Below are 21275 nucleotides of genomic sequence, written 5' to 3' on the forward strand. Positions count from 1 at the left end.
ATCTTCGACCCAAAAGACATGATTTCAAAACACTCACAGTGAACAGAGGCTTATGAATTTAGGATGCAATTGGATTCAGATTCATTGTGACTTTGAAGGCTTCACTTGGTCCAAGGAACACAAGAGCAACTCCTGAAATGCTGTGCTCTTGCATTCATTTCCTGAAACGTCACACAGCCTGGCTAAATTGTATCGTTGGAGTGACCTGGGGTATACAGGGACATATCCTTTCATGACCAGGTCGGACCATTCAGCATCCTTTTTTGGCGAATGCATGCCCTGTGTGCCCATAAACTCTTTATGAGGTTTAGAGGAACACAGTAAGTAGACAGTTATGACTTAAGCACCTTAGGGTCTATCTTTTGGATTACAAAAGTACAACCAGCTGTGCCTCTGTCAAACTGCCCAGAAGATGCAGAGCCTAGTGAGAAGTGAGATGGCAAAGGCTGTACGTGTGAATGTGTGGGTGAGGGATGTGAACTCAGTATTTCTTCTGAAAAAATTGCCCTTGATATTCTACATATTCAGACTGGAAAAGGGTGAAATAATAAGTTTCATTTGGGGACCTGACATTATTCATTGCAACGGGAACAGTCCAGCAACTTTTCATCCTTGAACAAGGTGGTATCAACTACGAAACTTGATTCCAATGTCATCTTACCATGGGCTAAGCCATTACTTTTTCTCTTTGCTTCCTCAGTTTCTTTTTTCCCAGTCTTATTCCCTGAAAGCCACCCACATTCATCCTCAAGGTGATATAATCCCAGCACAAATCCCAGGGTTCCCTGTAAACCAGAGAGCCAGGAATGTGAACCTGAGTGGTAAGGTGCATTATGAGCTCTTTAAAATGGCAAAGGGAAAAAAAACCCTACTCTTCCTCACCTCCTTCAACTCAGAATCTTCAAATGACCTTCATTGTTCCTTTCACTGGTTTTAATACAATGGGCACCACTTTAAATCTCAAGTCCAGTAGTTGTTTTGTTCTGGAGGTCCTATGAGGTTTCTGGAGCTGCTCAGGCTTTCTCCAAGTCATTCACTTGAGGGACACTGAGACCAACCAAAGCCACTACTAGCCTAGGTTGGTAAACCAATGTACACTAACCACGCCTTTTCTGGGTTGGTTACCAGCTCAGGGCACACCATGAATTATTAGCTGGCAGCAATAAATACTAGCTGACAGATTGCCTTGTACTATTGAGAGACAGAAAAGACTCACCATATAAACTACAAGGGAACCTGAAACTGCATAAAGATGAATAAAATGGCATTTGGGATAGAATTTCAGGTAAGCTTGAGTAGGCTAGTCCCAGCTGCCAGATGTACTTTAAAAAATTACTCAGAGTGGTACTTCAGATGCAGTGATACCCAGTGTGTCTAAAATTCACTCCCAGCAGCAACACAGTGTTATCCTCATCATGGGCAGTCTGTCAAATTCAAGCCTATAATGCTTTAACCCTTCACTGAAGCCTTATAAGAATTAAATACTAAAGCAGACGTTGGATATGGCAAATTTTATCTCCCTTCTTCCTTCTCCTAGTCCCGTCTTACTATTTACTATTTACTTTTTTTTTTTTTTGAGAGAGAGAGAGAGAGAGAGAGAGAGAGAGAGAGGGAGCATGAGCAGGCAAAGGGCAGAGAGACAGAAGATCTGAAGTCAGCTCTGTGCTGACAGCAGAGAGGCTGTGGGGTTCAAACTCACGAACCACGAGATCATAACCTGAGCCAAAGTCGGACATTTAATTGACTGAGTCACCCAGGTGCCCCTGACTATTTACTTTTAATATCTTGATGTTCCACTTCCGAATTTCTCTTATTATTCTTTGTTGTCTTAACCTCACTCCATTTCTTCAATCTCTTTCCATTGTTTATTTTATTTTTATTTTTAAAAATCTTACTCAAATTCCATTATTTTATTATGGCATTTGGGGATGAATGTATTTTTAACTTCCCTATAGAAGCCTAACTGCCTTACCGTGATTTATAGTATCCAGAAACCAAAATCTACATGGGAGTCATAGTGGATACCTCCAAATCTCTTATCCCTGTGTCTAACTGTTCATCAGGTTCTTTTTATTCTCCCTTCCATTTTATTCTTTTTTTCCAATTAATTACTCCCCTTTTGATTTATACTCTATCTACTTTAATTCAAGCTTTCATCATCTCAAGCCTGGACACTTAGAATAACGTTCTAACTCTTCCTCCACACAAAGTTGACCTCCCTCTGCCCCTCCACACTGCTGCCACCCTGAGCATGTCACTCTTCAATTTCCTTCGCTTATTCCCTAGAACTTAAGAGTCCTAACTGCCTTCCACGGCATTCAGGGCCCTCCAAAACCAAATCCCTGACTCTCTCTCTTTGTAGCCACATCTCCACTACCTCTCATCTGCCAACCCACTGCACCCATACTGAACTACCTCCATGCCCTGATGACTGAATACACACGTCCTCTGCCAGGAATCCCAGCATCTCCATGTGTTCTTGGCAAATTGTTTCATACCTTCCAGTGCCCTACTCAAGCTTGTCTTCTCCACGATGCTTCTACTGATTACCCCTCTTCTGTGTACTCATGGTAATTTCTTTCTACCCTGTTAGAGTACTGCCTATACTGTGAAAATTATTTGTCCCCACCCCTGCTAAACTGTGCTCCCTTTGAGGACAAAGACCTTGTCATATTTCTTTCATAGTCTCAGTGCCTGGCCCTTTGTCTTGCTGGCCCTGGCTTGCTAAGTAAATAATAATGGTTGGGTGAATGGAGGACATTATTTAAAAGCCATTACCTTGAGGGATGGACAGATAGATATATATGTGATAAATCAGCTCAGGAAAATGTTAATGTTGGAATCCAGATAGTGGGTGTTCATTGTAAAATTCTTTCAACATGGCTGTTACATTTGAAATGTTTTATTATTTTCATAATAAAAGGTTAGAAGGAGAACCAATTCCTAAACTGTGGTTGTTAAAACAATTCTCAAGATTCTATCAATGGTCCATTTCACCCATAGAGACCCCATTAAAAAACTGTATTTTAGATCCCAAGGGATCTCCCTTGGTCCAACTCTGTCTTGGGGTAGACCTGAACTGGTTTCACAGTAGCCTCCCACTAAGAGTCAAGAGAAGGGGAATAGGAAGTCCTCTTTCAACCTCCTGCAGCAACCAGAGCTTACTCCTTCCCTTACTACCAGATTTCCCTCCCAACTCTCCGTTAGCAACAGGCATTTCTTTTCTCCCTGACCTGATTCCCAGAAGCCATATTAGATTACTCTTACATTACTTTCATGTAAGAGCCTCTTCTCTTTTGAAATCCATATTATCTGTCCATTTCATATCTCTGTTAATGATAACTTACAATTTAATTCAACTGTTTCATCCTCTTTTCCCAGGGTATACATGGGTTATTTTTCCAAGTACACATTACAGCAGGTTCACAGATCACTTAGTCTATGAAGCTGCCTTGATCTAAAAAGTTAAAGTCACTTGTCTTCCATTTGAACTTTTAGCACCGTGTCAACTGCTCCACATAACACCTTCTACCTTCCTTCTTTTTCTTTTTTTTTTTTTTTTAAATATCTTCCATGTAAGAATATGAACTTACAAATGCATTTGAATTTTCCATAATGAATGGAAGAGGCTGGCCACAGCAAGCATTCAATAATTAGTTGCCGATGAAATGAACAGATAGTTTCAGGTATTTAAATGTATTCAACATATGCTACTGGGAAGCCAAAGAGAACACAAAACAAGTTATGACAGACATATCCACTTTAAATCTAATTTTGTAAGAGAGTGATCCTCTTTCTTTTCAATGACTCAGCAGCTTTAGGGACTAACAGTTCTAAGATTAGTCATATTTTGCAGGATTAATAATTTCCTAAAAGTTTCCTTCTTTACTAAATGGGCTAAAAATTCTGTCTTGACTGCTTACTTCAAATTAATATTAATGAAAAGTGATTTGGCCAGGCAGATTAAATGACCATGAGGTGCTTCTACAAATAATTTAAGAAACCTCAGATTAACACCTATCTATTTTAAGAGAATTTCTTTAAGGCAGAAATAAGTCCAGTTACAAATGATATTTTGCCCACTCTGAAAACTTTGCATCACCAGCTATGACGCTTCTGTATAATAACTAACCACTACAGAAAAGTTTTCGGAGAAATCACTAAAGTGACTAAAATAAAGTTACATACATAATTTCAACATCTACATTGCTGTGAGCATGTTAAAAAACCAATTCTTTCAGCAATGACTAAGCCTGAATCTACTGAATCAGGATGATGGTCATGCTAGAAAGAGTTGCTACTTCATAACCAGAAGCTCTGTTTTCATGTTAAAATACCCTACTTAATAAGTGAATTAAGAATAGCATAAAAATGTAGTTGAAACTGACATGTCCTTGGGCTCTGCCAAATCTCAGTTCAAATCCTGCGTCTACCACTTTCTAGTCTTATCATTTGGGCAAGTCACTATCCCTCTCTGTGCCTCAGTTTCCTCATCAGTAATACCAACTCTTGGACGGTTGCTGACATAATTATAACATGCGTGTGTGCGTACACACACACACAGAGATATTTATGTATATGAGATATATAAGGTGGATAATAAATATAAAGGGCCTACCCATAATACCCAATACAGAGTAATTTAATATGATAGTTATATCCTCTTTTCCACCTCAACCTTTTATCTTCCAACTCAGAAAGAAAAACAGACCTTCAGACCTATGTGATTGACTGCTAATAATTTATAATGGATAAACAATTTATAATTGTTTGATGCAGTCTTACACAAGACAGATATTTTTATTTAGATTATTTAAAAGAGATTGTTTTGCTAAGGAAAATACTTAGGTTTATCATGGATTTTGAGTCCTTCTCAAGAGAAGAAAAGCTCAATTTCTAGAATGACCATTACCGAAGGGACAAAAAAGTAGATGACATCAGAGCCACAGATTTTGCAAATTAAAATTATGATTTTGAATTAATGTACAATAAGGCCATACTTATCTGAAACAGTAAATTATACAAAAAAGATTTCATGTTGAGGCTTAGATATAAAAACCGGTACATTTGCAAAATAATTTCTCTGTATCCTGTCATACAAGATGATTGCTCTTCCTAAAATAAAATATCTAAGGAAATATTTTAAAATAGTGAATGTAATTAAAAAACTTTTTTTCAATGTTTATTTAGTTTTGTGAGTGTGAATAGGGGAGGGGCAGAGAGAGAGGGAGACACAGAATACAAAGCAGGCTCCAGGCTCTGAGCTGTCAGCACAGAGCCGAAGTCAGATGCTTAACTGACTGAACCACCCAGGTGCCCCAATAGTGAATGTAATTTTTTTAAAAAATCCTTTAAGTTGGAGAAATTTAGTCAAAAGGAATAGATCTTTTTTTTATAATGTTTTTTTCAACATTTATTTATTTTTGGGACAGAGAGAGACAGAGCATGAACGGGGGAGGGGCAGAGAGAGAGGGAGACACAGAATCGGAAACAGGCTCCAGGCTCTGAGCCATCAGCCCAGAGCCTGACGCGGGGCTCGAACTCACGGACGGTGAGATCGTGACCTGGCTGAAGTCGGACGCTTAACCGACTGCGCCACCCAGGCGCCCCAGAATAGATCTCTTTTTAATAGGCTCATGAGCACATAATTTTCATTTGAAAAATATTAACAAATTATTTTCAGGATAGTTCTCTACTTCTGTTTTAAGCAGAGCCCCATAACCAGGTTTCTTACATAATTTAAATTAGTGGTTCCAGATGTTCTTGTGCATTTATTTGGGCATGCCTCTATTTTCATGTGGCAAGGCAGTCTGAATTTCCTGACTATGCCATATTTGTCTCTATATTTCCCATGATTTCTGTTGTAGTGCCGCTTACATAGTGGCATTCAGGAAATTTTAAATGAATGCCTAACTGAATAAGCAAAGTATACTTGTTTAAATAAGATATAAGAAAATTCAGGATTTGGGCTGGCAACTGCTATTAATAAACAGATTTCCCAATACATAAGAAAGAGAAATTTCAGGGGCACCTGGGCAGCTCAGTCGGTTAAGCGTCCAACTGGGCTCAGGTCATGATTTCATGGTTCGTGGGTTTGAGCCCCGTGTCAGCTGTGCTGACAGCTCAGAGCCTGGAGCCTGCTTTGGATTCTGTGCCTCCCTCTGTCTCTGCCCCTTCCCCGCTCATGCTCTGTCTCTACTCTCAAAAATAAATAAACATTAAAAAAAATTCAAAGAAAGAGAAATTTCAGAGCATAAAGACCTTTGTATTCCTCTATAAACAGCTATATAATTATCTTTTTCTTCTTTTCTACAATAAGAAAACTAGCATTTGAAATAAATAGTTTCAAATATATGCTTTCATTATATGTACAACAAGCATGAATTTTAATCTTCATGATGGTAGAGATCCATTGTTAAATCCAAAAGAAACAGAAAAGAAACAGAACTTTAAATTCAAAGTGTGGTTCATTAGACATCATCTCTGTATTTCTGGCACAAGTCAAACATAGAATGCTAGGTCAAACACAGACCTTAGAGGTTACTTACTCCAATCTCTCATTATAAAGATAAGCTAATTTAGCTCCAGAAAGGTTAAGTGACTTAACAAGGTCAGGTAGTCAGGGAAAAAAATACAGGTTTCCTTATCACATATCCAGTACACATGCAACTTTCACAAATGCTCTACATGAACTATACTACAACAGTGGCTTTATGGGGCTCCTCAAACTCTGGGAGCCACCAGAGGTGAGTCATTAGAGGCCGCAGGCCCTTTGTCCATGGTAAACTCACCTTCAGTATTGGAAATGGGGGTACTGTCACATTTGCTTTCACACTGCTGCATCGATGGAGGCCGAACAGTTTCTGGACAGTCACTAGACGCCTGTCCAGTGTAGGAAAGACACTGCACAGTCCTCATCTGCTGTCCAAGGCCACACTGAGCAGAACACTGAACCGAAAGACACAGAGAGAAACAAAATTCAACAATTTTCAGGAGGTAAAAAGATACTATATCTTTCCAAATACCATATATATTAGCTTTTAAAGTCCATATGAAGTTCATCTTGGAGAGGTATATGATTAAGTCATTCTACTGTAGAATTCATTTGAAAATTCAAGGAACATGTTATTACCTTTGAAAATGGAAGCAATATAGTTCCTAGAAAACAAGAGATTTCTTGGGCTATTTTTCTAACACTTTCAATTAGGTGAACTATAACAGGAGTGTAATAAGAAAACCCTCATGAGGAAGTAGTAATTAGGGATTCTAGTGCTGGGACATCACTTTTGCTCCCTATTTCTTACAGTCCTATGGCAAACAAGCTGATGGTCTACTGGAGTGCTGTGAATGTGATCAAAATAGGAGTTCAGTAAAACAGCAGTGACTGCTGTGTGGGCTTGTGATGGGAACCAGTTTAAAAAAAAAATAAAAGAGCTTAAATAATTACCTTGAGTTTTCTAAGGTATTGTTAGTCACACAAATGTGAGCCAAGTAGCATGCCTCCCTCTCCTTTTTCATCTACTCAGGGATTCAGTTACTTTACAGTTGAAGTTACTCTCTGAGTGACTTAGTCTTAGTGGGGACCGATCAGCTGTCCAGGCTGAACCATGAAGCTGGATCTTTCTTTGGGTCTGCCACCCAGAATGCCCGCAAAGCCTGTGAGATCTGAGATCAAGGAGATGAGCTAGTGCCGAGACAGGCGATGGTGATGCTTACAAGGTTAACAAACTGAGGCCCTATTGAATTTGTCTGTAAAAACTCTCAAAACACTTACAGGAGTTGCAAGGATATTGACAGCACTTTTATTTTAAAATTCCTAAATAAAGAATGACAAACAAATGCACCATAAAATGTATTAAAGTGTCTTTGAAAATGTATTTTTACCAGTTAATTTTAATTTTAGAAAACTGAATTTAAAATATAGATGAGAAGAAAAGGACTTGACAACATTTAAAAGAATAACCTGAAATTGATTACTGCAAATTTGGTGAAATCACTCACATGCGAAAATTTTCAACCGACCTTTATATGACAGTGCATTGCAACAAAGAATATGTAAGGAAGGAAATGCCTCCACGGTTTAAATCAAAATTATGAGGGCATGTCTGTACTTATTCTAACACAATATCAATTCCATGTTTTGAAATGGTTACACTTCCACAGTGAAACACATAATTGCTTACAATGCCTATCATGTGTATTCCACTTGAGTACTTTATAAATTAAATGATGCTATACAAATGCAAATTATTAATTATTTGTTATACATGTGCAAATATTAATTATTTTATGATCACACTGATTTTGTCTCCCCACAGGGCTGGCTGAGTATAGAGCAAATATATTTATTTGCATTAATGGAGACTGAAAACCTTTGCCCTTTTCCAACTATAACAGAAGAGGTCGGTAGATACTGCTATACTGTAGAAATACTGAGGGTTGTCCAGAATTTTGCTAACTACTTCTATGAAATGCCATTTTCAATAAGTAATGACAGGTCCAGTCAGTCCAGAGATCACACAAAATCATACTGGTATAGTTATGTGCCATGATTTATTTGGGTCTCAGATATTAGAAAACAACTAGCTACAAGGTTAATTATAAAACCACAGGAAAAGGGCATTGATTGTCTAGAAATTACCTTTCTGGAACATTATTTTTAATGTAACCTAATAGATTTCCTTTTTGACATTCAAAAGAATAATACTCAATTTTCCTTGTATCCAAATATATCGATTTGTTGTAAAAGGATTTAAGGTGGCCTTCACTAAGATAACACAGTTTAAAAATAAGTGAGAATGAAGAAAGAAAAAAATAGGAATTAGAACATAAAATGCAAATGAACCTCATGTAAAAATACAGACCAAAAGCCCTTTATACTGGCTTCCCAAGTCATGATGTCCATCAGCTAAATCCATTGAATAATAGATATTGATAATATTTCAAAGACTGTCAATCACATTATCAAGCTAATTAGAACCCCCATACCTTTTCTGTGAAGTTAAGAGGAGCTACTTTTGCAAGTAGGAAAGTTAAGACACTGGGGTTAACAGATTTGTTCTTGAAGTAGCTGAGAGAGTTGGGACTAGAATCCAAAGTTTTGTTAGCTTGCTCAAATATCTGGCCATACAGACTATTTCTCTTTTAATTTTAAATTACATTGGTAAGCCCCAAGGAGTAGGTAGAAGTAGGAAGCGTGTGGGTACAGGAGAAACACAGCTAGTGGGTCTATGTGTGACTGCTGCTCATGTACTGTTTCATACTTTATCTTATACCCAGATTTCTGTGTCGTGTTTCTCATCTCTGGAGCCCTTATAATGACCCAATCAGAAAACTCAAGTGTCTCAAAGTGCTGCTTCAGCAGGAACCCCTTGCTGCACTGTCTTACCTGGCCCCAGTCTCCAGTCACCCAGCGAGGAGGAGGGCAGCGGCCCAAACTGCAGCGGATACGGACAGGGGGTTTGTTCTCTTCTGGACACTGTGCAGCTGGGAATGTTTTAGAGAGGTCACTGCTCTTGCACAGAACAATCCGATGCTTGAATCCCGGACCACATTTGGGAGTGCACTGGAAATAAAACAAATACAGCAGTTTAAATGAATCACAGCAGTTTAAAGATAGAGGAAAATATGAGGAAGGTCTTTCTTAAAGTGAATGTTTTTGGGTATACAATATGCATATAGACAAAATTCTGGGCAAAGTCGTTCAGATATGAAAACTCCTTAAGTTTTTAAACAGAAGTACCTTTAACTTTTCCCCTAAGGACTTTAAGAGTTAAATCCAAAGTTTGCTTCTTGGCTAACTTATTTTCTTCTTTTATCGTGGGTAGGTTTATTCCTCGATACCTCCCTGTCCTTGGCCACATTTTATAAACACGATATATACCAAGTGTTGTGCTAAGAGCTATACAGTCTTTACAGAAATCCTCATTTTTGGAATGTGGAATCCTTGGTTTCCTACTTGCTAGGTGTAGTCTTCTGAAAAGAATCCTTATTATTAGTAGACAACAAGAACTCGTCTTTATGAAGCAAGTTAGGGATTGATTGAGATGTGTATTCTTAGAGGGTGGTAACTAAGAATACATGGCCATTGGTCAAAGTTTATTGCACAGAAAATCTCTGAACTTTTCCCTGTACATAATAAATTTCCCTAAACATAATGCTTTTGACTCTTTAGTTGGACCAGTCTGTTCTTCATACTGAGGAAAAGATGCTTCTTCTTCCAATTATTTACCTCTTCTCCAGGTTCATTGGAATGCTATTTCTTAGAGTCATCTATTAAACATGGTGACTGACTAAAGTCCTCCAACTTTCTACCCTGTATGTTTGAACCCTTCCTTAAAATCTGTTCTTCCTCTGAGTCAAGTGAGGACCTTACCCACAACATTTTGAAGCCCTGTTTCTATACCTTTTGTTCAAAAGAAAGAAAGAAAGAAAGAAAGAAAGAAAGAAAGAAAGAAAGAAAGAAAGAAAAAAAGGAAGGAAGGAAGAAAGATCCCAGATCTACTGCAGGAGCTACATTAGACTGAGAAGGGAATACAAAGTGAATAAGATGGTCTCTACCTTCCAGGAGCTCATAGTTTTATGTAGGAGATATACATGTGAACACAGGTTAAGTAGCATAAAAGAGGATGTAGAATATATATATTCTTGAGCCCAGAATCACCATCTTCCTATCTGTAATTACATGTTTACATGTCTTCTCATCCCTTCCACACTATAAGCTCCTTAAAATTATTTCATTTCTAATTTTTCTTTGTACACCACCCTGTCCTGACCCTCAGGATTCAGCACAGGGCTTTGAGTATGCACTCAATAAACACATACTGTTGTATATCTGGTAGGATGGTTTTCATTTACAATCAGGTAAATCAAAGTGTGCTAGTTGTGGGATGAGGATATCATAATGAACACTATATACACCCCGCATGGTTCTGTCGGGGCAATCTTTGAGCCTGGTGTATGTCATAGAGAGAAAATTACTACTTTTTTTTTTTCAGGTGAAATCAAGGATCTCATGAAAACTTCTCATCAGAATGAATGTAATAACAGAATACATATCCTCCAACTTAGAAAAAATTTCATTAAGATGCATTTTGAAGGAGGAGAACATCCAGTTCTTTCCAAGATGGCTCCAGGAGAAGCTTTAGTTAGGGTCTTAGTGGTCAAAGTGGTCAAATTCCTGATGTCTGCTACTTCTTTTTACAGCCAAATCAACATCCTTATTTCCAGCTGCTGCTCCTCTCTTCCCATAGAATCCATCACTGGGTCCTGTTAATCCAACTCCCACATCTCTCTCACATCTATTGATTTTTCTCTGTCTCCACTGCCACTAATCTTGTTTCAGACAAACATCATTTTCTTCATGTAAGACTACGTTGTCTTTCTAACAGGTCTCCGTATTTCTTGCTCTTACCTCGATCCACTGTCTAAAGCACAAATCAATTATGTTCTCCTGTGATTAAAAAATAAATCCTTCAATGGCTCATTATTGTCCTCAAGATAAAAATTCAAACTCTAAATATGCTGACTGCCCCTGAGAGGAAGGCTAAGTTTACCTTTTCAGATCAATCTCTCCACACTAACATGCAGTATTCTCCAGTGCAAGCCCAGGGCCACGCACAACGCCAATGCTGCTGCCACTTCTACTAATTAACCACTACTAAAAATAATAATGATAGTAGCAGCTACCGTTTAATAAACATGATATATACCAAGGGTTGTGCTAAGTGCTATAATTTATATAGTCTTTACAGAAATCCTACGAGATGGCAATTATTATTCTGTTTCTTAAATGAGGAAACAATCTTAGACTAAATGGTTAGTAGAAAGTCATGCAGCTATTAAATGGCAGACGTAATGCTAACTCTTACTGTTTCCTGAACGTTAGGCTTTACACTATGTCCTTTGCAATTGTTACCTCAATTAACCCTTAAAACAATCCTATCACTTTATATTTCAGGAAACCAAGACATGCAATCATGTGTTCTGTATGACGAATAAAGCCTCGATTCCGGTCTTTTGAGCTTGCCCCACCTGTGTCTAGTCCTCCCGACTTCACACCAAGTCTCCTCCACCATCCACCAATGTTAGAAGCCGAGGCCTTAGAGGATTTCTGCCATTCTTTTAATGCTAAATATTATTACTGATAATAACACTACTACTTCACATTTCATTAGAGCTTCACAGTTCAGGAATCACTTTCAAATACAGTATTCTTATACAAGTTTTTGAGAGTGAGTACAGATAAGGAAAACTTAAGCAGCTTAAGGCTAAAGAGATAGCAAGTGGTAGAGCAGGAAATAAATCCCAGACCTTCTGATCCACACTTTAGCTCTTAGCATCAGCAGGAAGTCATGAGAACACAGAAAAAGTATTAATTAATTAATTAATTATTAAAAAAACAAATTGAGATAAAATGCAAAAAGACTTTAGGGAGATAGAAACATGTAGGATATATGGGATATCCAATTTTAGGATTTTAAGCTATGGTTAGTTCTCATAATGGGAACATTTGCTAATAAATTCACTTGTGCCACTCTCCTCTCCCTTTGCATTTTAAAAGCATAATATGTGTATTAAAGCTGGGGACATATGCCCCTTGCATGTTCGAATATCTTTTTCCAGTAGCAAGATGCTTCTGCTATTATTTGAAGAAGGTAGTAATTTCCAGCAGTCTTGGCTAAGAGCCTATGCCAAAGTCCTGCTTACACTTGGGGGAGGCAGACAATGCCATGACACACAATTCATTCGTTTGTGGCTAGAAGTCCCCGGGAAACCAAAACCAAAACAAAGAAAATAATGGTAGTAACAAGGAGAACAATAAAAAGACAAAGCGGTGCTACTATTGATTAAGTGTCAGGCAGTGTCCTGAGTACTTTGCATGTCACAGTGTACCTGATCCTCACAGAAACCTCCTGAAGTACCGTTTCCACACCCACTCTGCAGGTGAGAAAAGGAGGCACTAAGAAGTACAGGTAAATCCAAATAGCAGCTTTCCACCAGAGCTCTGAAAGCAAATGTACAGAGACACAAACCCTCTGTGGGACAATGTGAAATTATATGTAAAGCTGAACATATAGTGATGACTTCTACCGAAGAAATAATTTTAGAAAATTACAACCCAAACTCCTCTAAATAAGCCAAGGATATTCCATCCCATCACACTAGAAGTAGAGAGATAGTCAAGTGAATTCTTGAAATAACGAATGACTGAAAACTATATTTCTGCCATATTCTGATTCAATAAATATACCAGTCCTGACCCCTGCAGACCTAGCCACAAATATTACATGTCTGTATCCAAAGCCTCAACTCTGGTCTCTGTAAATATTGTACTTCTTAAGAGTGATTATAAATTTAAATGTTTAAAAAATTCTTGTAAAAAAAAAAGTAAAAGGCATAGGGATGCCAATTAGACCAGTTTTATTCAAAGAGAACTCTATCCTGCAAATTCTTTTGATGTTAGGTCAGAGATGTTCAAGGAGAGAGATGTCCCTCAGCTTGTTTTTATTTTTACTTCTTCCTTCTGCTTTATTAAGCCTACATTTCATCTTTCCGCCTCTCGAGACTTCTGATAAATAAATACGTTTACTCATCTGACAGCTTCAGTTTTATTTAACTATCTAACAACATAAGAAGTTCTACAAAAGCAAGATGTAGCCATGATTATGGATATGATTAATAGGCATTAACTTCATTGTAAGTGCTTAGAGTCTTCTTCGGAAATAATCACTGGTCTCTACCCACATAAAGGGTAGATTTGTACACATTTTTTACCATGCCCTAAAATTCACTAGTAATAATTAGATATTGAATGAGTAATAAAACTCGTTTTTTTAGATGAAAACATAGTTATAAATAGACATCAAAATCCATCCCATTCATTCTCACAATAAACTATATAGGTAGCTGGGTGGAAGATACTATTTCAGTAGACAATCCATTCTCCACCCCCCCCCCAACCCCAACCCCACCCCCACGGGGAGAGTACAAATGGGGGAGGGGCAGAGGATCTGAAGCAGGCTCCACTCTGACAGCAATAAGCCTGATATGAGACTGGAACTCACCAACCGTGAGATCATGACCTGAGCTGAAGTTGGATGCTCAACGGACTGAGCCACCCAGGTGTCCCTGGACAATCTATTCTTTAGTAAAATTATTTTTCACTATTTTTCTTTATTGCAGGTAAATACCTTTTTTTCCTGTTTATTCATATAATCAAAATTTCACAGTTATTTAAAATCTGATCAGACCATTTGTTTGTTTTCATCCCAGTGAGATATAGGAGGTCATTTTTATGAGAGATGTATTTATGCTTTAGCTTAATGATCTACTATTAAAAAGCAAAAAACGTATTTTGCAGAGAAAAGTATTTGAAACCACAACAGGGAAAACAATTTGGCTCTCACTTGTAAAGCACAGAAATGTTAACAGTTTGGGGTTAGACTGAGTTCTCTCTGGAGATACAGGTTTAATTTGCTTAGTTATAGTACCAGAGTAGAACCTAGAAGTAAGCAAGGTGGTGTCATAACTGTCTTCTAAAACAAAGCACAGTCACCTGCAGGTAGGTTTTGCACCCTTTCCAACCCCACCCCACCCCCCAATTCCTTCTTAACTAGTGCTACCTAAATGTAAATCCTATCAAATCAATTGAGAATGTTGCCAGCAGTCATCCACTTGTCCAAGAGTAAGTACAAGAAACAGACCTTTTCCAATGGCTACTCTGTGGGAGTCAAAAGAAACTATTCCAATACATCAAAAGAACGGCTTAGGATTGCTGGAGCCCATCCACAGTATGCAGCAACGCATCTAAGAGTTACTTGCCAAGAGGGGGCAAAAACAGAAAACCATTTAAGTCCAACATAGTATGGGTGATCCCAAGAGTGAGGCTAGATTATAGGAAATGGGAAAGCCGTGGCTTCATTAGTTTCACAAAAGGCTGCTGAAGAGTCATTTTCCGCCAAGGCAATTTGGCTTTTTGTTTTGTTTTGTTTTTTTTCTTTTGCCATAAGCAAAAGAAAATAACCCGGTGGGTTTCACTGATGGAGAAAACGAAAAACGGTTCCTGGCTTTGCAACAATGGAAATTTTATGTTAGAGAGGCCGGCAAAGAAAAGGAAAAGGGCAAAGGGTACATTCCTCTTGCTGCAACATGTTTTCACTAGTTGAACCTCACCCTTGTGATTAGCAGAGCTCAGACAGCTGATGGTTGAAAGTGGGGAAGGGGCAGAAAGAGAAGGGAAGTCTTCAGGGGTGTGTCAAATGAATAATGTGTGAAATATTTGCAGCAGCTAACCAAAAAAGATTGAACATTGCCTGCTGTTCTGGTAGGACCTCCTCTTTTCAATAGCGGGAGGTATTCCATTCCTCTGGGGAGAACAGGCTCCTGTTCTCACTTTGTTCTCCATAGCTACTCAGACGTTTATTTCACTTAATACTATTTACTTTCATTTATTTTTAACCCATCCAGGGAAGAAGTGGGCTTCCTAGTAAAGTAAAAAAAAAAAAAAAAAAAAAAAAAAAGGAAGTGTGAGAGTGTACCTCTCCTTTGGAAAATAAACAGGAAAGACACTGCATCTTTGTCCTAAGTTTTGACTTAGCTATCTTTTTTTTTTTTTTTTAATTTATTTTGAGAGAGAGACAGAGACAGAGAGAGACAGTGTGAGCAGGGGAGGGCCAGAGAGAGAGGGAGAGAAAGAGAATCCCAAGTAGGCTCTGTGCCTTCAGCACAAAGCCTGATGCTAGGCTCAAACCCACGAACCATGAGATGGTGACCTGAGCCAAAACCAAGAGTCAGACACTTAACCAACTGAGCCACCAAGCTGTCCCTTGACTTGGCTATCTTAAAGAAGATAGCAGAAATGTGCTTAAAAGCCCACCTAACTTTTTCATGTTTCTTCAAGCAGCCTCCAGGAGTGCCTAAGAGCCTCTCAGAGCTTTTTGAGCAAGTTATCTCTAAGAGTGGATAGGTAAGAATCAAAATTCTCAGAGCAGGGTAATTAAAACATATATGAGGTTGATTTCAAAAGAAAACCTTAAAATGGTATTTGGAATGGAAACATGCTATAATATACACATGCCTTTTTTTCAAGGTGATTATATTTGTTTTATGTTAAAATACAAATATAATGATACAGAAGAGTGTAGATCAAGGGATCAATATGAAATAAACCTGTGCAAGTGATTTTAGTGTTTTCGTGGTTGGCACAAATTTTTTCCAGTTTCTGCTTATGAACTTAACTATTTTTCTCCACTTTTAAAATGTTTTTTTTTTAATGTTTATTTATTTTTGACAAAGAGAGACAGAGACAGTGTGAGCGGAGAAGGGACAGAGAGAGAGGGAGACACAAGTCCAAAGCAGGTTCCAGGCTCTGAGCTGTCACCATAGAGCCTGACACGGTGTTCAAACACATGGACCACAAGATCATGACCTGAGACAAAGTCAGATGCTTAACCGACTGAGCCAATCAGGCACTCCCATTTTTCTCCACTTTGGTAGCAAGATGATATATAAAGTTGAATCTTTATTATCATCTACCACTACTTCATGCAATCTTATTTTCCATTTATTCTTTAAAACAAACCCTCTTCTTCATCCTACTTTCACGTCATGATCTTTATGTTTCTGTTCAGTTGTTTCAAAAATATTCTCTGAATAAGTAACTGAATAAATAACTATCTTGTTATCAGGAATATCTTCTCCAGTTTCCCTATTCTCTTCCTATTTCATATCCCATATGCCAACATACAGTTTAGCTCCCATCAACGAAAAAGCTTTTCTTCTTTTTTTCAAGTTTATTTATTTATTTTGATAGAGAGAGAGAGAGAGAGAGAGAGTGAGAGAGAGAGAGGGAGGGAGAGAGCAGGGGAGGGACAGAGAGGGAGAGAGAGAATCCACGCAGTCTCTGCCCTATCAGCACAGGGCCTGACACGGGGCTCGAACTCACAAACTGTGAGATCATGCCTTGAGCCGAAATCAAGAGTCCAATGCTTAACCACCTCAGCCACTCAGGTGCCCCAATGAAAAAGCTTTCTGATTGCACTCCAAGCTATTCTGACCTTCTTAGCTCTAAATTTCTATATCATTTATACATGTATACCTCACAATCCACCATTTTATTAAACACTGTCTAAAGTTATTCTCTATTTTCTTCACAAATATTTACTTTTCCAAGCTTATAGGATTCCTTTGTATTGCTCATAGTGCCTATTCCAGTGTGTGTTTACTTAGTACTAAATTATACTTAGGGACTTGACCTGAAACCCTAAAACTGTTGAAGCCAATCATCAGGCCTCCCATAATGATTTTTCAATAATAAATTTGTCATCATTTTCAATGACTACTTATGAACTTCTGTGAGGGTCTTGGGCACTGAAATGCAGGTACAATAATTTTCAACATATGTAGAACTCTACAGAATGTCTATTCTTTATCAGTCGATTTTTTCTTCCAAATCAATTTAGGAGTTAATCCACTCACTTCTAGGGAACAGAAGAGTTCACACTGTTTTCCATAACCACTCACCATGAGTATCTCTACATTTGATTGAAACACAAAAGTTAGGTAGGCAGATGTAATTACTGAAGCTGGAGTACGTCCAGGAAACTTGGGAGAACACTCCCAATTCCCACCAAAGATTCCATAGATAACTACAACTAGTCAGAATCTCCATTTACATGTACCATCCTAAACACAGTCCCTCTTTTAGGCTCAGGCCTCTACCAAATTAAGGCCACTCCAGCAGTAAGATTCACAGGGGGAAAGTTACAACCAGGGGTTCCTAAAGAACAATGTATGTTTTCTGTTTATTTAATTTTTTTTTTTTTTTTTTTTACAAACTTATGAGGTCTACAGGAAATACCCAAAGCAAGTACCACAATGTTTCCAGCAGGAAATGCATCCTGTTTTGCTAACTTGGAAGAATGGCCTTTAGCTATGTAGCCAGGTACTTATTCTTTTTAATATTAACCAACATTACAGAAGATTTCAACCCTTCTTTGGGAAATGTGGAGAATGATATGGTGTTTCCATTTGTATGTCTCATGAAGAATGAGGAGTCAGGAATTAACTCTATCCCTTTCCTCATTTTTCATAAGGCAATTATTCTGAGCTCTATGGATTATTTTAGGCTCTTTTATATACATGTAAGGCAGAAAAACATTATCTTAGTCTCCCTCACTGATCATGTAAGCAGAGGTTAATGATAAAAGCTGAATTGGACTTTGTATATTACAACCTCAACTCCACGTTTCTTCCCCAGATGCAACAGAAGGAATTAAAATATACTTAGATATATAATAAGTGATAAAAAAATTGATAAATATTCAAATGTATGAATTATGTAGTTAGGCTGCAACATGACTTGGAAAAAAGATTTATCACTAATTCTGAGCTTATTTGCTGCTCGAGAATAGCAAAGGAAGAGAAAAACCACTTATGTGAGTACTCATTATTCTATTCTTTCCAATTCACGTTAGGTTGATTTTTAATCAAACTGATGTCTAGTTTCTCACTGATTTCCCTGACCCAGAAAAACCTTACTTCCTGACAAGGAGCAATGAAATATAACAGGGCCAAATTTACTGTTAGGCAGTCCTTACTTGCTGAGTTCTAAGGTGCTCACAAGCTCAGGTGCCCTCACTATTAAATGCTCTGGTATTGATTAGTTAAGACATCTCAAAACATACAGCCTCAGATTTCCTTACTTCTGACCAGTCCAAAGCCACCCACTGAGGTGGACATGACTGGTTGTTGCAGGACTCTATTTCAATAGGCCGGTGTGTTAAGCAGCCGCTGTAGTCCAGTGTCTCCTCCTCTGAAGGTCCAATCTTCCTGATGCAGAGCACTGCCCTTGTGCGCATTCCACCGTCACAAGTCTTGCTACACTCCAACCAATCCCCAATGAACCACCTGCAGCAAAAAGTGGAAGAAACACAGAAAAACATTTCCTCAGTACAGCCGGAGATTTTCGTCAATGGACTACACTCTCTCCCTAAAAGAGCTGACATTTCAGTGTTGGTTGAGGTGACAAATGACAAATGGAAGAGCTGCTAAGGAAAAGAGAATACACTGTCAGCTGCCTTCCAAAGTGTAGTGCCTGGGCTCTGAAACAGGCAGAGCCTGGTCCAAACAAGTAATGCACCATATGTTTTTAACCACATTGATACTTCCCCTTTTCTAAATTAATTTTTTAAGGGAGAAGGCAAGTGGGGGAGAGGGGTGGGGGGCGGATAGAGAGAAAATCTTAACCAGGTTCCATGCTCAGCACTGAGCCCATTGTGGGGCTCGATCCCATGGTGCTGGGATCATGACCTGAGAAGAAATCAAGAGCTGGATGCTCAACCAACTGACTCACCCAGGTGCCCCTCTAAACTAATTTTTAAGATAAAGATAACAATATAAATATAAATTGTGAGACTGTGATGAAGATTAAATAAAGTAATAAATATGAAGCTTCCAGTCATGTGCTGCTTAAGTGTTTAACAACCGGCTCTTTATGGAGGGCAGCGATCTTGATTTGTTGAATTTACCAATTTTGTGGGGTGAATAACTCACTAACGCCAATTTCAACCTACATCCTTGGCATGTTGAACACAAGAAGATATGCTAATAATAGGATTTCAGGAGCCAGTGCTAGCTTGCTTTAGCATACCACTGAAAGCTCCTAACATTGTGTCTAAACACAACAAACAAGAAACAGGAGCTTTATTTATTATCACATTGAAGCAGGTTCTCCTACAATCAAGAATTTAGTGCTAAAACCACATTAAAGGAGCTAGGGATTTGTTTTTGATTTCCAGATGAAGGTCAGGCTCTGCAGAAGATAGAAGGACTTTATTATGCTTATAGGGCAGAGAAAGCCTGAAGATATACAAGTCTTTAAAAACCTGCACCAAGAGCAGAGCCTGAGTCAGCTCTGTGAAAACATAGAGATCCCTTGTTGTGACCCCTTTATTCCTGAAAACAGCATCTATGCAGCTAATGGGGGAAGAAACTGAAATAACAAAACGAACATGTTTCACGTTGGCAAGTAAACCACTCTTTTTTCCCTGAAGTCATAAATGAACTTTTATAGATGTAATTTTAGGGTGTGTACATGTGTGTCCATGTATGTATGTATGTGTGTAATACGTCTACAGAACTCACTCTTTTAGGCACATTATTTGGTCCAAAGACGTGAATCAAGATACAAATTAGACCAATGAGAATTTGGCTTTAGAATTTTTATACCTCCACTAGAGCAAAAAAAGCCCTTTCCCTTCTCGTCACAAAGGTGCGTAAAGCTGTAAGAGCTGCTGGTGGCCATGCACCCTGTCAAGGGGAATTAGCTGATGTGAAAAAATACAGAGGAGCTAGAGGGCCCTGGTGCTGTTTCAGTCCTGGATTCTAGCCATTCCTAAAGCTAGATCCATGGTTGCCCTTCCCCCAGTTTTGTTAAGTAAACCAACAAATCCTCTTCTGTGCAGAAAATAGCTGAAGTTGAAGTTGTATTATTTCCAACCAGAGTGTTGATTAATATACTATTGCATTTAATTTAATAAATATATGTTGAATGCCTACTATATTCAAGGAATCACACTTTGTTTTGTAGAAGAAAGTAAGGTTCGTGTCACGAAAATAGTTATCCAAAGTCATGAAAAGAGCAATGTTGAAACTAGGACTAGATCCCCCAGCAGTTACTATTTCCATTGAATTTCATTTTTAACCCTGCTAAGTAGTAGGATCTAGGTCAGAAGCATGAGGTCACTAGTCATTTTCATCCATCCATGATTATAAATCATACAACTATCCTCACAGGATATGCTAATACTCTTGGGTAAGAGACTATCCGGAGGGAAGAGTGTGAGCTTATGTGATTGCGCCAGTTTTGTATGTGGAAGATAGTACTTTAGTGAAGTCAGAATACTAGTTTCCAAATTTGAGCCTGTAGTTAGCCAAATGAGCAACCGTGGCCTTTGTCCCTTACAGAGTGGAAAACCAGTATTTAGAAATATGGCGATTAACCAGTTTCTAAAACTTAAAATACATCTTTCCAAAACTTAAACACTTTCAACCTAAAATTCATTTAAGTAACAATAATTTAATCCTGAGAATCTGATATTAATGGGTTTTTTTCTAAGTTATTTTCCAGAGGAGACTTAAAGCAATTTTCATATTCTTTCCATTTTGTTTTCCACAGATGAACATGATCCCAAGTTGTTAGTACCATTTTTGGTAAAGAGGAAAATGTGTACTGAGAATAATAACTTGCATGCCAGCCATAGTGAAACTCTGAT

General features: G+C 38.2%; 1 protein-coding gene across 1 annotated transcript in view; it reads right to left on the bottom strand.

Annotated features, from left to right (window-relative positions):
* ADAMTS6 (ADAM metallopeptidase with thrombospondin type 1 motif 6) overlaps positions 1 to 21275 on the bottom strand; it is a 295540-nt gene that overhangs the window by 9676 nt on the left and 264589 nt on the right. Inside the window, exons 21-23 of the mRNA XM_023257025.2 lie at positions 18705 to 18909; positions 9389 to 9565; positions 6792 to 6948 (exon numbers count right to left, since the gene is read on the bottom strand). Of these exons, the coding sequence (XP_023112793.2) occupies positions 6792 to 6948; positions 9389 to 9565; positions 18705 to 18909 (539 nt within the window). The remainder of the gene's footprint in view (positions 1 to 6791; positions 6949 to 9388; positions 9566 to 18704; positions 18910 to 21275) is intronic.

The sequence above is a fragment of the Felis catus genome, chromosome A1 (assembly GCF_018350175.1).
Source record: "Felis catus isolate Fca126 chromosome A1, F.catus_Fca126_mat1.0, whole genome shotgun sequence".
Classification (NCBI taxonomy): Eukaryota; Metazoa; Chordata; class Mammalia; order Carnivora; family Felidae; genus Felis; species Felis catus.